Raw genomic sequence first — 15,961 nt, 5'->3', positions numbered from 1 at the left:
GCCTTACGTAATGTTGTAGCAGTTGACAGCGACCATGTCATAAAAGGCGTATAACTGCTGTGTGACCTGCAAAGGCGTATGTACGTACTTATGTTTATTTGAAAGTGAGTTTGTTTTTAAATATTTTAGATAGTAAGTGAATATTGATAGCTCTCTAATTGCTCTTGGAGGATATAAGAAGTTGCTGCGTTTAATCCTATTAGGGAATGTTGTCACAGAAGGGGCCAGGGCAGAGCTGTACTCTCCCCAAGGAGTTTGAGGGTACCTGCCCTTGGGGGGAGGCTGAGACACTGCTGGGACTGCTTCAGGAGCTGTCAGCTCCTGGCTTCTTGTGATCTGAGCCCATTCTCTGGAGCAGAGGGGCAGGGGCAGTAACTAGCTAAAGGTGGGAGGATTTAGAAATGGGTGGAGGTATTTTGTTACATTGGAGTAAAAGGTCAGCCTTATTTAGGTTGTGGCTTGTTTTTCTACAAAATTACAGAGTATTTTTCAGTTGTGCAGATGAATATTTCCAGTGCTGTGTGGCTTAGTTTACAAAAAAAATATTAAGTTTGAGAATCATTTATTGAACTGTAGCAAAAAAAAAAAAAAAGTCAACCATGATCTCCAACTCGAAAATAATCTCTTTTAATGTTTCAATATAGTTTTCTTTCAACCTTTTAAAAGAAGTTTTCATTAAAAAAGCCAATATTCTTTCATTGCCTTCTGTGATTTAGACATTGAGATCATTTAAAGAAGAAGCTATCCCTGTACTGTGAAGGAGCTTCACACAAATGCACGCGCGCGCACGCACACACACACACACACACACACACCCAGGGTGACATATATTATGACAGGGTTAATGTGGAGTCCTAACTCGTGTGGATGCGCCAAGGAAGGGTCCTTAACCTGCCTGGAGAGAAAGGCACGGGAAGGGAGGAAGTTGAGGGCTGAAGGACAGGTGGAGTGTGGCTGGAAGAAGAGGGAAGGAAGGGACAAGGTGAAGGCTGAGAGGTCAGAGGAGTGTACGCTTTGTAAGAACTGAAAGAGGGCTTGTAGGGGAGTGCGGACCTGTGAGGGGCCGGTCAGGACGAGGGCTCTGGAGAGAGGTGATGCTGAAGAGGCGGCCCGAGGTCCAGTCCTCGTGGTCTCAGACAGCAGGGTGAGGTGTTTGGACTATCTCAAGAGTGAGGGACAAACACGAAAAGGCTCTTAAGCAAAGGGATGAGGCATTCTGATTGTGCTTTCTTGAAAAGATGGTGCTAGAAAGTGCAGTATCCTGGGTAAGAGATGGTAGTGGCCAGAAGGGAGTGTTAGCAGTGGAGAGACAGAGTGACTCAGAGAGGAAGTGTGTGTGACATGAACTCTGTCGGTTGGATGCGGTAAAGAACAGCAGTGGGCAGAGGCCTGGATTTCCACTGAGGGTGCCTGGAGCATGGGTGGCAGCTCTTTCCATTGGATCAGGAAATTTGGGAGGAGGGACAGTTCAGGGGAGGGTGACCTGTGGTGCTGTGGGGACATCTGTGTGGAGGGACCAGCCGGCAGTTGGACGTCTGGGCGAATGGTACTTCTGAGCTCAGAAAAGAGACTGGGGCTGAAGACCTAGATTCACGTTACCAGTGTAAAGAGAGTGAGTGAAACTGTGAGGGTTAGTGAGATGGTAGCATGGGGAGAGTGTGTGCAGTGGGTAGCTTCAGATACTCCACATCCTTGTGGGCAGAAATAGGCAGGGGACAGAGAATGAGAGTTTGAAGGCGCCGGTGACTCTGCTGCAGAGTGAGAGGTAGGCCATGAAGGCCCCAGTGTCTGTCCGTCTCAGCTCCTGGTTGCCGCTGGTGGCCGAGTGTGAGTCTCGTATGGAAGAGGTTCCCACCGCTAGTTTGACTCTGGCTTGGGTTTCATGTTCTGCACCGACTGGCACCCGTCTCTCAGCAGGACTGAAGGTGAAGTGGTAGAAACACTGATGTAGTGGGGTCTGGGCTCAGACAAGAAAAGGGCGTTGGTTCCATGTGGACAGGCAGGAAGCAGGGCGGAAGGGCACTGACTGACAGGTGCCTGCGGTATACTATGGATCAGGATATTTTGACTGCCAGTAGAAAGAATCCTGGCTTCAGTGTGGGTTAAATGTTTACATAACGTGTGCTACATCTAGGAACCTACCAAGGAGGCAGATTGTAGACACAGCGTCATCAGAGGCAGCCCAGGTTCTCCTGAGGCCAGTTCTTCTTGTGGTCATAAGATCTCTTTGCACAGGAACTCAACTGCCAGTGGCTGCTGAGCTCTTGTTTCCTCGTTCACATGCAGCAGGAGAGACCAAGAGATGACGCGACCCCTGACCTAGAGCCTAAGTGCTTCCTCACCATGAGCCAGCCAGTCTTCCCAGACCCCTCAGTGGACTGGCGAGCCTCTCTAGGGGAATGCTGTGTGCTAACAGGCTGAAGATGAACTGTGTTTCCAGCTTCTTCCCTCTTTGCCGTAACCAGACGGTGGTCAGAGTCCCATCAAGTACATGTCTGGGAAGGAAGAGGGGGCACCTGCACAAAGTTGTTCCGTTCAGAAGGAAAAGGGGGAGAGATGAATGTTGACATGGTGGCAATGACCAGTTTTCTGGCTCCCTATGTGTAAATGAATTGGGATGATTCCATAAATTATGTGGTTTTTAGAAAGACCTCGAAACTCTAATAGTATTTAGTATATACTATTCTAAGCACTTTATAGTTACTGATTTAAACTTCATATAACTGGCTGTTGTTCCCATTTTAAGATGAGAAACTGAAGTTCCAGAGCTGTGCAGAGCTGGGGTTCAGACCCAGGCAGTGCTCCTAGCTACTTGCCTGTGCAGTAGTAAAGAAAGAGGATGGTTTGTTTAGCCTGTCTCTTATTTGCAGGTGTTCAGGTAGCGCCCACTCTTTCTGCAGCACAAAGAACGCTGCAGCGTGTATCTGGTCCACAAATATCTGCCTGGGATCGTCTGGTCAGCAGCGACTCTTGCTGAGGCTCTTGTATCTCCGTCCACAAATGTCTGCCTGGGATCGCTTGGTCAGATGCGGCTCTTGCTAAGGCTCTTTCTCTGTAGTGTTCGGCTGTTTTCCACAACACTGTGACGCTTGAGCTCTGTTGACTGGGGCTTTCTGGGAGAAATGGTCACTGGCGCTCACCCACTGGTTCTGTATCACGTGGAGAAGCGAATAGCATGCTGTAGTGCAAAAGCGGGCTGCAGCTGTCAGAAGACTGACTTGAGGCGTCGCTCCGTCTCCTGGTAACTGTGGCACCTTGGGCACACCAGTCTTCAGCAGCCTGAACACTGCAGGGTTCTCATCCTGCTGGCTTCCCTGAGCTGTGAGACTGAGTGAAATCCTGTGGGTGAAAACTCTTGATAAACTATAAAGCTTCAAACTGATAGAACATATTCTATGTTCACTTAGGTTGATATATACCGTTTATGCCTTCGCTAATCTGGAATAGAAGAAGAGAGAAAAGTTTGCTTGTTAGGTAGTTTTTGTTTGATTTACTTCACTGTAGATGATATTTTTAACACATTAGCTGGTGGTTCCTCTTAATACATGCGTCCACTCATTGATGAATGGGGCTGTAGGGATTTCACCAGGTGGGCTTATCCTCAGTAGGATTTTCCTTTTTGAGCTGTAGAGTTTTGTTTGTTTCTTTTTTCATGTTTTGGCAGTTAATCATCCGTATATGTCATTCACGGCTGTCTTTTCCTCTTGGACATTCTGGGTGCAGGTTCGAGGGGTTGGGTCCGACCATCATTGTCTGTCCGACAACGGTGATGCATCAGTGGGTGAAGGAGTTTCACACGTGGTGGCCTGCATTCAGAGTGGCAGTTCTGCACGAAACCGGGTCCTTTACCCACAAGAAGGTAACATTACAATACTTCAGCACCTTTTTGCTTGTTTTTGTTTTAAAACCTTCCATTTTACCTGATAGTCTTTGCTTTGATCCATTTATTTCTCAGATGTATGTTCTGATATTTCTTTCATGCATTGATTGTTCTTGATTCATTTTAGAACTCTGTATTTTCAGAACAGTTGTGAATGCAGGCTTTATCATTCTAACAGCCCATGGTGATGACAAGACATGTTCTTGTCCAGTGAAACACAAGCCTGATACCCTGAGTGGGACCAGAAATCAAGGGCCTTATGCAGTAGTTAACTGGCTGGATTTGAGGCATTACTGGCTTTAACAGTTTTAGGAAAGTAGGTACAAAATGCAATTAGTATTTTAATCAGTAAAGGCATTTGTTAACATGCTTTTAAAATGTGTTTTTAATGAGCAAAAGAACAGCCTGCCATTTTGACATTTTCGTTATTTGTATTATTGCCTTTTAGTTAATTAAGTTGCTTTTTGTTCTCTGAATCCTTGATTGCCATTTAAGTATAATCACTGTTCTTTGAAGGTGGCATTTCTTCACTTACTTGTTGTTTTAGCCACATCATCCAAAAGGAAGTTTATCATCTGTTCTTCTGTGGGTAGCATAGATAGCTTGTATTATGCTTTTTTAATTCTCATTTCTGTCTATCATCTAGACTGTAAACTCTGCAGAGTGGAGACTATGTCTTCATCATTTTTGTACCCCAAGTGCCCCTATAGCTGAATAGATGATAATTACACATTTTCACTGGGGTTTGCAGGTTTCTCTGTAGATGAGCAGTGGCAGTTTGTTATGAGCTCTTCTCTGCTGATTGTCGTAGCTCGTGAGTGAGGTCTTCGTGCCTTCTCTGCTGATTGTCGTAGCTCGCGAGTGAGGTCTGCATGCCCGTGAGAGCAGTGCCCCTGAGAGGGCTGGTGTTCACCCTGCTGAGTTAAGTACATGTGAGCCACTAAGCTCCAATGTCTTTGTAATTCTGCCAAGACCCCCTTTCCTCCAAATTCCTATTTGTTCATGATGATGAGTAAGCAGAGCTTTTGTTAGAAGTGAAACAGGAGTATCTATAATTTGGTAGCTCAAGTTTGGTGAGGTGGAATCTTGCTTTTACTAGCTGTTGTTGAAACCAGCTGACTTTGCCCTGAATTTTAAACGATAAATGGAAAACAAGTGAGTTGAAATAATTAATGAAGTGAGGTAAACGCTGCAGTTTTTAAAAAGTGGTTTTTTTAGTAGCATGAGAATAAGTTTCAATCATTTTTCTAGTCAAACTAAATTGTTATAACTATCTTGTTATCACCCTTGTAAAATATTTTTGATTGCTTTTTTCACTTCTTTGTCTTTTGACATTTCTTAATGTTTTGTATTGCAGAATCCTGTACTAGAATTCTTTAGTTGATGGCATATCTTTAAAAAGCATATTTTTCACATGTTCCTCTTTATCCTTTTATTTTCTTCTGTGCTTTTTCTGTTACACCTTCACCATATCATGGCCCACTTGTATTTCCTCTGTTAGCCTGAAAAGCAGCCTTCAAGCAAATGAAATGCATTGACTAACGAATGGAAATAGAATTGACATTGGTCAGTGCCTCTGTTGATGAGTCTTGCTTCCTTAACTTGCTTGGAGGGCAAACAGAACCTTAAAGAACAGATTATTCACTTTTTTTTGACAGTGATCTGCACCTTCTGAGATGTCTGGTTATGCACAGATACGTGCATACATATAATTGTTCATAGTTTTTCTAGTACTTAATGGTTTACCGAGGACTTTAATTTGAAAGTTTCTTACTTAAGTTTTGAGGAAAAGTAAGGAGGCCTGTGTTTTTACTCTGACCCTTAACTCTTTGTATGCTTCCTTTTCCGTTATGAAGCGTCTCATGTCCCTAAAGATGTAAGCTGTTATGCAAAAGATTGAAAAGGTGTTCTTCTGTATCTTTCAAACCATACTATCCACTTAGAAACACAGTTTATTATTAATATTAGTATCAGTTTATTATTTGTGATGAAAGCATATGGAAAATGTGTTAATTCCTCCACACAGGCCTTGTTTCCATTTCTGGAAACAAAATTCCTTTTTTCTGAACATTTCTGAGGTCAGAGCTCTGGCTTCTGGATGAAGCACTGAGGGGCATCTGATCGCTCTGCTGCTTCCTTTTGTGTGTGTTTTGTTGTGTGCAGAGTGTTGTTACCACCATGCACACTCGTTGGCTTACAGGTGTGTGTTAAATTGCAACAGAGTTTACAGTTCTTAATCACACTTCAAATCCTGCAAGTGCTGTTCTGTCCGCTAAGCCAGCATTTGATGTCTACCTTTCCATCCTGTAGGCTGAAATTCCTCTTTTCCATGGGGAAACATTCTGTGCCACTGGCTGTCCTGTCTAAATAAAATGGCAGCACTCTGGTATAGGGACATTCAGTGCTGGAGAAAATAGGGAAGGGAAGAGAATTTCTCTTTGGGAAGCTTAACAGTGTAATAATGCCAGAATTATTATTCAGTAGATTATTATTATTTTTCTAAAGTTTTGTTGTAACTTGCAGATGTTAAACTTTGAAATTTTTTAAAGTTTTTCCTTTGGAAAATAGATATCAAATGATCAAGCAATTTCTCATGGAGCTTAGCTATCATTTTTCTTCCCTAAATTCCTTTTAGCTTCCCACCTCTCTCACCATGTAATCCTGTATTATCTTTGTTAATATTCATTTTGGTTGACAGCATAATTTTGAATTATCAAATGAATATTCAGCAACCATGCAAAAAAAAAAATGTGGCCAATATTTTCAATCAAATGATCAAATCGGATAAGAACATTTTCAGGCTCTGAATCTCCTTAATGGTCAGTTGAAATCTCATTTACTAGGAATCTAGGATTTTCCTTTTCTCATTATCTTTTATGATCCCTTTTTCTAATGGAGAGAAACTTGATACGTAAGTTGATTAATCTTTATTTGTTGAATTAGATCAGATCAGATCAGTCGCTCAGTCGTGTCCGACTCTTTGCGACTCCATGAATCGCAGCACGCCAGGCCTCCCTGTCCATCACCAACTCCCGGAGTTCACTGAGACTCACGTCCATCGAGTCAGTGATGCTATCCAGCCATCTCATCCTCTGTCGTCCCCTTCTCCTCCTCTGTCGTCCCCTTCTCCTCCTGCCCCCAATCCCTCCCAGCATCAGAGTCTTCCAATGAGTCAACTCTTTGCATGAGGTGGCCAAAGTACTGGAGTTTCAGCTTTAGCATCAGTCCTTCCAAAGAAATCCCAGGGCTGATCTCCTTCAGAATGGACTGGTTGGATCTCCTTGCAGTCCAAGGGACTCTCAAGAGTCTTCTCCAACACCACAGTTCAAAAGCATCAATTCTTCAGCGCTCAGCCTTCTTCACAGTCCAACTCTCACATCCATACATGACCACAGGAAAAACCATAGCCTTGACTAGACGGACCCTTGTTGGCAAAGTAATGTCTCTGCTTTTGAATATGCTATCTAGGTTGGTCATAACTTTGCTTCCAAGGAGTAAGCGTCTTTTCATTTCATGGCTGCAGTCACCGTCTGTAGTGATTTTGGAGCCCAGAAAAATAAAGTCTGACACTGTTTCCACTGTTTCCCATCTATTTCCCATGAAGTGGTGGGACCGGATGCCATGATCTTCATTTTCTGAATGTTAAATACAATACTTAGGTGTGTGATGTTATTTGAGTTGCAAAAAATGGATATTATGTTTCTAACTGGCTTGGAAAACTAACCATTTTCTTGGGGAAAGAAAATACATGAAAAGATAATAAGACAGTTTTATAATACTTACTAACTCACAGCAGGTGGTGGCATCTTTAGCACTGTGTAGTAAAGTTTGTTTAATTATTAAGTACCCTTTTTTCAAGTTGTTGGAAGATGTCTCGTGAGAAATGTTTTGCTTATATTCTGAAGCAGTTGTCACTTTAAAGCTCTCTCACCTTTCCCTGCTTTGTAGGACATGGTAATACTGTGGAATAGTTTTGATGTTAATAATTCAAGGAGACTGATCATTTTGATTCATTCATGGTATTTAGAGCCATAGGATTAGGAAAGGCAGCAGTGGCATAAAGATCTAAAGGCTTAGATGTTACAATTGCCAGGCCAGGGCTTGGGTCTTGGGTCTGCCATTTTATAGCTTTGTGACCTGGCAAGCTGCTCAGCTTCTCTCAGCCCTGTTTGAACTCCTGAAAATGGGTATTTTTTTTAGTAATCTTTTGAGAATGTGTTGGGTTCGTACGGGTGCACAGTAAACTTAGTGTGCTCCCCAGCGTGCAGCGTTCACCCAGGTGATTCCTGGTGTTGAAAACAGAGTGTGGCTGGCCTCTTCATCTCAGTGCTTGAGAAAAGACATTCTGATGCTTCTGACTGATTCAGTATGATTATGCTTGAGATAGTTCACACTCGCTTTATCAAAGATATTCACAATCCTTTACCTTTTTCACCCTGTGTCTAGGTACATTGGCTCCAAGTGGATACAGTGAAAGAGAATGTTAAAATTCTTTTTTGGGAAAGGCAGGGTGTGACCAGAGAAGAGTCCACACAAGGATGGGCCGTCTGGCACCACTGCCATCGCATGTTCTTTAAAAAGGCCCGTTTTCTGAAACGCTAGCATGAAAAGACTTGGCTTTTTAAAAGCTGGGAGTCGAGAGAAAACATAACAAAAGTAGAAAAGGACCACGTGGTCCCTTAGGCATCCTAAATATTTCAGATCCGCTCCAAGTACACAAATTATAACACAAAGCGATGTTAGTTCCTGTTAACTTTCGAGACGGCGTGCACACCTGATACGAGAGATGATCGATGCTGCGCTTGTTCTGTAAAGGATATTGTAAAATTATCTTGCCGGGGCCCTTTTTTCTTCATTGTCAGCACAAATCCTTGTTTATTAAAGATTTGGCTTGAAGGAAATTTTAATTAATTACAGGTGCAGTAAACTCTTCCTGGGCAGCGCCGGGCCGTTTGCTGTGAATGGCCTTCACGTGCCTGTGCTCCTCCCGGCTCCCCTTGCTGCCTGACAGTGTGATTTATGGCTGCTGCTTTCCACCAGTCCACTGTTTGCCCTCTAGGAGGGATTGGTCTCCTGAGCCTCCATAATAACAGCAGCACTTTCACAGACATCTTTTAATGACAGCAGCGCTGCATTCAGTAAGTCAGGCTAATTGCAGATGTACCCTATTAATTGCAAAAACTAGGAGAGGTTACATATTTTACAAGCTTTTAATTTGGAGACCGCCCGAGATGATTTGTCTTAAGTGTTTGGATAGAGACCTCCATAATATTCAACAATTCACCATTATTGAAACTCTGGTCTAGGCAGTTACAGAATTCTGAGATTGAATCAGGTGAAAACAAATAGTCTTAGATGTGTTTTTACCCAGAGGCTGTTAAATGGAGGTTGTATTTTCAGGGCAGACGTTCAGCAAATTTCTTCCTCTTTTTTATAAAAGCATGTTTGATTCTTCCTCATCATCATACATCTTTCTGAATATAGTAGAAAATTTGTATTTCGATAGCTATAGCTTAAATCACAGAATTTTCCAAATAAATTTCAACTCTTAGACATACCCATGAAGCTAAGCATCGCCCTTGTGGTGCGTAACTGGGCGGCGTAGCATCCCATTTGTTTAACTGGGGTACAGGGACGTCCAGAATCCAGTTCAGGGTGGTGTTCCTTGGAGTGTAGTGGGATGACGGTGCTGAGCTGGTGAATTCAGCAGCGAGCGGTTCCAAAGCCATGAACACGTGGACCCACACGGGCAGGGTTTGGCTCTGATGCAGTGGACACTTTAGAAACATGAGTGGTAATTTCACTTCTGCCGTATTTCAGGCCCCACACAGTCGTTGTTCTCCTCTCCCGTTTCTGTGCACACAGCTCCATGCCTGGAACTCGGCATAGGACGTGGCTGTGCGTCCATTTGCTGCTGTCCCTCACCCTGCCTGCTTCATGGTTTCTAGCAGCCGCTGCTCTCCCAGGAGGAGGGGGAGATGGGGTAGAGTTGCAATGGCTGCCTGCTCAGAATTCCAGTGGAAAATTAAGATGCACAGGAGCTGTTGCAATCACCTCTGGCTTCTGACTCAGCCAGAGGTGGGATCTCAGCACTGGTGGGATGAGTGCAAGGTGGAGCAGTGTATCTCTGGACACCTTGCACGTCTTCGCTGGACACTCGCTGCCATGGTGGGGCCCGAGGCCGTGGATAGCACTGTGGTCAGGGAGAAGTGGGTGGAGGCGGGCAGTGTATTCATCATAAGGTACCAAAAGATAGTCAGGAGATGGTTAACTCCCTGTGGCCTCTGTGCGGTCTTGTGCAGGGACTGCACGTCATGAACGGGGAGGAGGTTCAGCAGCGTCATGTCAGTGGTGCAGCTCTCACTTGCCGAACCTTCACTAGCACCAGGCGTTATGGCTCTTACCTCTGAAGTTCTAGGTGAGCCCTGAGGTGTGTCTCATATAAGACAGTTTCTCTCTTCCTCTTTCACAGTTGTCTTGGTCAGTGTTACACCCCTTATATTCTATTGAATTAAAAAATATTCTAATTCTTTGTTTATTAAGGTAATATTTTTGAAAATGTTGAATTTATAAAATTTATATGATGTATGATTATATGAATAATTGTATTGGTTTTCCTAATATTTAGTGATTCTGCTCCTGTGATGCCTTATTCACTTAATATAGTGCTAAATTTTTATTTATAAAGCAATGAATCTCTAGTGAGGAGTACATGTGAGTATGTTGCTTCTGTTGGTTTTGAAGACAGCATTTTGCTAGTCTTGTTCTGTATTTTGGGGCCATTTAAATCACAGAGTTGATACCTACTTCACTTTAAAACCCTTGGGTCTAGTAGACTTCTGGTGGGAAAAGTTTAGCATTGTTTTCAAGTCTTTAAGTATGGTCTGATGGGTTTGTTTCGTTTCTCTTGGGTCCATTTCGGTAACTTATTTATTTTTAGCGCGCATCCTCTCAGGTTTCGGGTGGCGTGAGATCGAACGCTGCGTGGCTGCTCTTCTGTGTGCTGCCTCTGTGTAACTGACGTCCCCCACGTTGCCGGGTCAGTCCGTTCTGCAGGCTGACTTTACAGAGGTCTCTCTCTTTTGGGGTCTTTTCAAAGAGCTGTTCACATGCGTTCTCTATCAGTTCTGCGAGTTTTGTCCTTAAGCGTCCCTGGTTTTTGTTTTTATCTCACTGTCTCACTCTCCCTTTTTCACCTCATGCTATGGCTGCTAGGTTTGATTTCCGCCTCAGTGGGGTGTGAGGAATGAGGGCCTGTATGTGGGCTGAGGCTCTGCTAAGAGTCGTCAAAAGGAGCTCACGGACGGTGAGCCTCGGCTCCTTTGTACCTAACTTTTGCACTTTCAGTTGCCTTTAGTCTTCCTCTGTCTCCTGAGGTGGAATTCTGAGAAGCAGTGGCGTGTCCCGCAGGTTTTTGTTTGCATTTCCTTGGTATGTCTTTAATCGTCCGTGTACTCGATTCTCAGTGCCAGTCTGGGCTTTGGCCATGCTCTCCTAGTGGAAGATGTCACTGCTGCCAGCCCACTGTCACATGGCAACCCCGAAATAAACGTCAGGTCTGAAGTTTAGTTTTTTTAAGTTTAGTCGCTCAGTCGAATCTGACTCTTCGCGACCCCATGGACTGTAGGCCACCAGGCTCCTCCGTCGACGGGATTTCTCCAGGCAAGAGCACTGGAGTTGGGTGCCATCGCCTTCTCCAGTTAGGTCTGAAACCACCTGTCTGTTGCCTGTTCCTTTCTTTGCCTTACAGTGGTTTGATAGTCCTACAGTCTGGTTCTTTTCTGATATTTATGCCGAAGACACATGACTGAACCACCATTATTAGGGCTTCCCGGTGTTAAAGAATCTGCGTGCCAAGTAGGAGACCCGAGTTCTATCCCTGGGTTGGGAAGATTTCCTGGAAAAGGAAACGGCAAGCCACTCCAATACTCTTGCTTGGGGAATCCCATGGACAGAGGAGCCCAATGGGCTGCAGCCCATGGGGTCACAAAGAGTTGGACATGACTTAGTGACTGAACGGCAGCAGCAGCTATTAATCAGCAAATGGGCTTGCGTTTTTTGCAAATGTACTTTAGCCTGTTTTCTGTCACGGTAAAGAATTGAACAGGATTCATTACCTGTGTACACCCCATTCTACCCTTGGAGAAGGGATTTTTCTTTTTTAGTACACTCTTATTTTTCTCCTGTTTTCACTCTTGGTTGTTATACTGGACTTGCAGTAATGCAAAAATACATCCTTTATATATATATTTTATACATATATATATATACAGGATCTGTATTTTAGATCCTTAGCCGTTTCATTAGTATTTAAAATAATATTTTAACATTTAATTATTTAACTATTTTAATGTTTAATTATTGCTGTAGTAATTTAAGATTGGTAAGTATATTACATGTAATCGTCCCTTAAAAATATTTTCTTTCATTATTAAGAGGCAGTGTTGCCTGCTGCTGCTGCTGCTGCTAAGTCGCTTCAGTCGTGTCCGACTCTGTGTGACCCCATAGACGGCAGCCCACCAGGCTCCCCTGTCCCTGGGATTCTCCAGGCAAGAACACTGGAGTGGGTTGCCATCTCCTTCTCCAGGGCATGAAAGTGAAAAGCGAAAGTGAAGTCGCTCAGTCGTGTCCGACTCTTAGCGACCCCATGGACTGCAGCCCACCTGGCTCCTCCGTCCATGGGGTTTTCCAGCAAAGAGTACTGGAGTGGGGTGCCATTGCCTTCTCCGCAGTGTTGCCTAATGCTTAGTTAATACTAGCTCTGGAGTTGGCCTCTTTTTTTTACTCTCAAATCCCACTCCACCTCTTCCCAGCTCTGTGGCCTGATAATATTATTTACTCTCTCTAAGCCACAGTTCTGTCATCGGTAAGTTGAGGTAAGGACCTCCGTCCTTTCTCAGAGGTGCTGTGAGCTCCCCGTGTGTGCTGAGCCTCAGGTGGGGAGCTCTGCTGTCCACTCTGGTGCAGAGTGTGGAGTCCTCAGCTCCCTCCTCCCACCAGGCAAAGGGACTGCGTTCTCACAGTGGCGGCGCCCCGCACCAGCTGGATGTAGCACGCCACTGCAAGGCCACCTCCTGCTGGTTTATTTTTTGTCCTTGACTGTCTGAAGGTGGAATTTACTTTTTTTCTGGCAAGCATGACTGCTAGTTTGGATCAGTGCAGAATTGCAGAATCTTTGCTTTCTCCTTAGAATTATGGAAAGATTTTCCCTTTGCTCTCTGACATTTTTAGTGTTGCAGAAAAGATATTCAACACAGGTAGAGTCCTTTTCTTCTGAAGGGAATCTTTTTTAAAAATCTGTTTTGTTCTAATTAGAAGCTGCAGCATTTCTCTTGTTTGGTTTTGTTTTTGGAATTCAGACATCTAGTCGGCATATATGTGGGTGTGCGGCTTTTTCAGTGTGTCTGCCTGGCACTCAGCAGTGTTTTGCTCCATGGACTCTAGTCTTCTCAGAAGGTTTTGGTATCATTTTAAAAAGTCACCTCTTGTAATCCCTTGTGCTCTGTCCTCCTTGAATCCATGTTACACATCGTTAGAGCTTCTGGGTTTGTCCTTCTTATTGCCTTGACTTTTCCTTCATTTTCTTGCTTTCATTTTAAAATCAAAAATCATTTTTCATCCACCTTGTTGTTTTAAGTTTAATATGAAAGTGAAAAGTGAAAGTGAAGTTGCTCAGTCGTGTCCGACTCTTTGTGACCCCATGGATGGTAGCCTTCCAGGCTCCTCCATCCATGGCATTTTCCAGGCAAGAATACTGGAGTGGTTTGCCATTTCCTTTTCCAGGGGATCTTCCCAACCCAGGGATCGAACCCAGGTCTCCTGTACTATGGGCAGACTCTTTACTGTCTGAGACACCAGGGAAGCCCAGTTTAATATGGAAGGAAGTTTAATATGGAGTAACACAAAGGATGTTTTGGAAAAATAAAAGTTGGGCAAGTGTTTACATGTTACATCTTTTTCTGGTTTTCTTTGACTCTCTTCCCCCATAATAGTGAATATATTATCAGCATTTACAGCTTATAGATTAATGAAACATAAAGTAGATTTCCAGTGTGATAGTACGTAACTAGGTTGTATGTATTATGTTTATGTACATGTTTATAAAGTGCCTTAGACTGTGTCATGGTTGAAAGGTAGATTTTAAGAGTCGTGCTTGGGTTAGGAAGGGGAGGGAGGCTTAAGAAGGAGGGGATGTGTGTGTGTGTGTGTATGTGTATACATATGTATATATATATATAATTATGGCGGATTCACATTGTATGGCACAAACCAACACAACGTGTAAAGCAATTATCCTCCAATTAAAAAAAAAAGAATGGAAAAAAACAGTCACGTTCATTTAACTTATTTAAAACTGGCTTTGCCGTTTTGTCATCGTTGTAGGAGAAACTAGTTCGAGACATTGCTCGTTGTCACGGGATTTTGATCACTTCTTACTCCTACATTCGACTGATGCAAGATGATATCAGCAGGCATGACTGGCACTATGTGATCTTGGACGAGGGACACAAAATTCGGAATCCAAATGCTGCCGTCACCCTTGCTTGCAAACAGGTGTGACCTCTTACAACAGGGGGGTATCCAGGCGGATGGTGTTTCATTGAGAATACACTCTCTGCTTTTAATAACACCCTTAGGGAATCTTCCCTCGTGCTTTTGCATAAGGAGTTTGAAATACATGTTTTGCCTTAATGCTGAACACTTTTTGTTCTTACCCTTAATCATGTTTCCTCAGATTCTAATTGTTGATGTTACTGAATGTCTCTTGTATAGATCAGTTGTTAGAGTGTAACCACATCCAACTCTAGTCCATAGTCTTCAACTTGAACAGTAAGAAAAATTCTTCCATATATATACATTATCTATGTATATGTATATTTTTTCTCTGTGTAATTGAAGAATTGAAGTTGCGTAAAATGTCTACATTTTAGAGGAGACCAAAATGATATGTAGTTGTGTTAAATGAAAGGATTGCATGGGAGTGTTTTGGGGTAGGGTTGGTGATCATGTGTTAAAAGATGAATTTAATAGCAAAGTCCTTTCTTTCCTGTAATAGTTCCGCACGCCTCATCGCATCATCCTGTCCGGCTCACCGATGCAGAATAACCTGCGAGAGCTGTGGTCTCTCTTCGACTTCATCTTCCCGGGAAAGCTGGGCACACTGCCTGTGTTTATGGAGCAGTTCTCAGTCCCCATCACCATGGGGGGGTATTCAAACGCCTCCCCGGTACAGGTAATGTATTGGGCAGGTAACATTTCTGTCATTTTAATACTTAAAACAGTCCTACTAAGTACTATACTTTGTAGCCAAGTCTTTCAGAATGTAAGGCCAATGACCCAGCTTATAAAAATCACAGTTATTTTTGCTCAAAAGCACATAATTTTCCAGATGAGCTTTTAAAAAATCATGTAAAATATTCAAGAGCAGTCAGGTTTATGAGACGAGTGAATTCGTTCTGGACAGCATATAATGGTGCAAATTGGGGTAGTGCATCTTATAAAGTAGTGTAAACGCTTAGAAAAGGGGAAACCAGGAAAGATTTAAGAAGACATATATCCTTTAACCTGATGCTGGGAAAACAGGCTGGAAAGAGTGGAGCATTCTAGGTTAGAGCAGCTGTCTGCATGCAGCTACTCTGTATGGCCCCGGGCAGTGGAGAGGCATGCTCGCCGCAACTGGAGGTGCTTGGGGAGTTGCAGCAAGGCTGTGGACGCCGGCAGTGGGGTCGTGAAGGGAGGCAGAAATGCTTAGGCAGGGAAGAGCCGCTGAAGGCGTCTGAGCAGGGGGCCGGGAACAGCTGTGCTCGGAGGGCTGCTCAGGCTGCACGTAGTGGTGGGGGAGAGGCTGGCCTTGAGGGACCTGCTGGAGTTGCTGGGAGTGAGGGTGAAGAGAGCCTGGACCTGGCTGTGGGTGGCGGTCCTGAGAAGAGAAGGTGGACAGCAAGAGTCCCAGGTGGCCTTTTCTAGACAGAACAGACAAGACGTGGAGGCGGATAAGGAAGCTGGTAAAGGAGATTGGGTGGGGGAGGCCCGACGAGCTCTGCTGCAGCTGACCCCTGAGCTTTCAGGCCTGGCTGACTG

At 43.9% G+C, this 15,961-nt stretch overlaps 1 protein-coding gene across 3 annotated transcripts in view; it reads left to right on the top strand.

Annotated features, from left to right (window-relative positions):
• The window catches only part of ERCC6 (ERCC excision repair 6, chromatin remodeling factor), a 72,647-nt gene that overhangs the window by 38,420 nt on the left and 18,266 nt on the right, over positions 1-15,961 (top strand). For all 3 annotated transcript variants that reach the window (XM_061405679.1, XM_061405678.1, XM_061405680.1), the window contains 3 exons: positions 3,724-3,859; positions 14,264-14,434; positions 14,937-15,113. In XM_061405679.1, coding sequence (XP_061261663.1) covers positions 3,724-3,859; positions 14,264-14,434; positions 14,937-15,113 — 484 coding nt within the window. The remainder of the gene's footprint in view (positions 1-3,723; positions 3,860-14,263; positions 14,435-14,936; positions 15,114-15,961) is intronic.

Source organism: Bos javanicus, chromosome 28 (assembly GCF_032452875.1).
Source record: "Bos javanicus breed banteng chromosome 28, ARS-OSU_banteng_1.0, whole genome shotgun sequence".
In the NCBI taxonomy this organism is placed as follows: domain Eukaryota; kingdom Metazoa; phylum Chordata; class Mammalia; order Artiodactyla; family Bovidae; genus Bos; species Bos javanicus.
The sequence above is the reverse complement of the archived record's forward strand: the minus strand, read 5'-3'. Positions and strand labels throughout refer to the sequence as shown.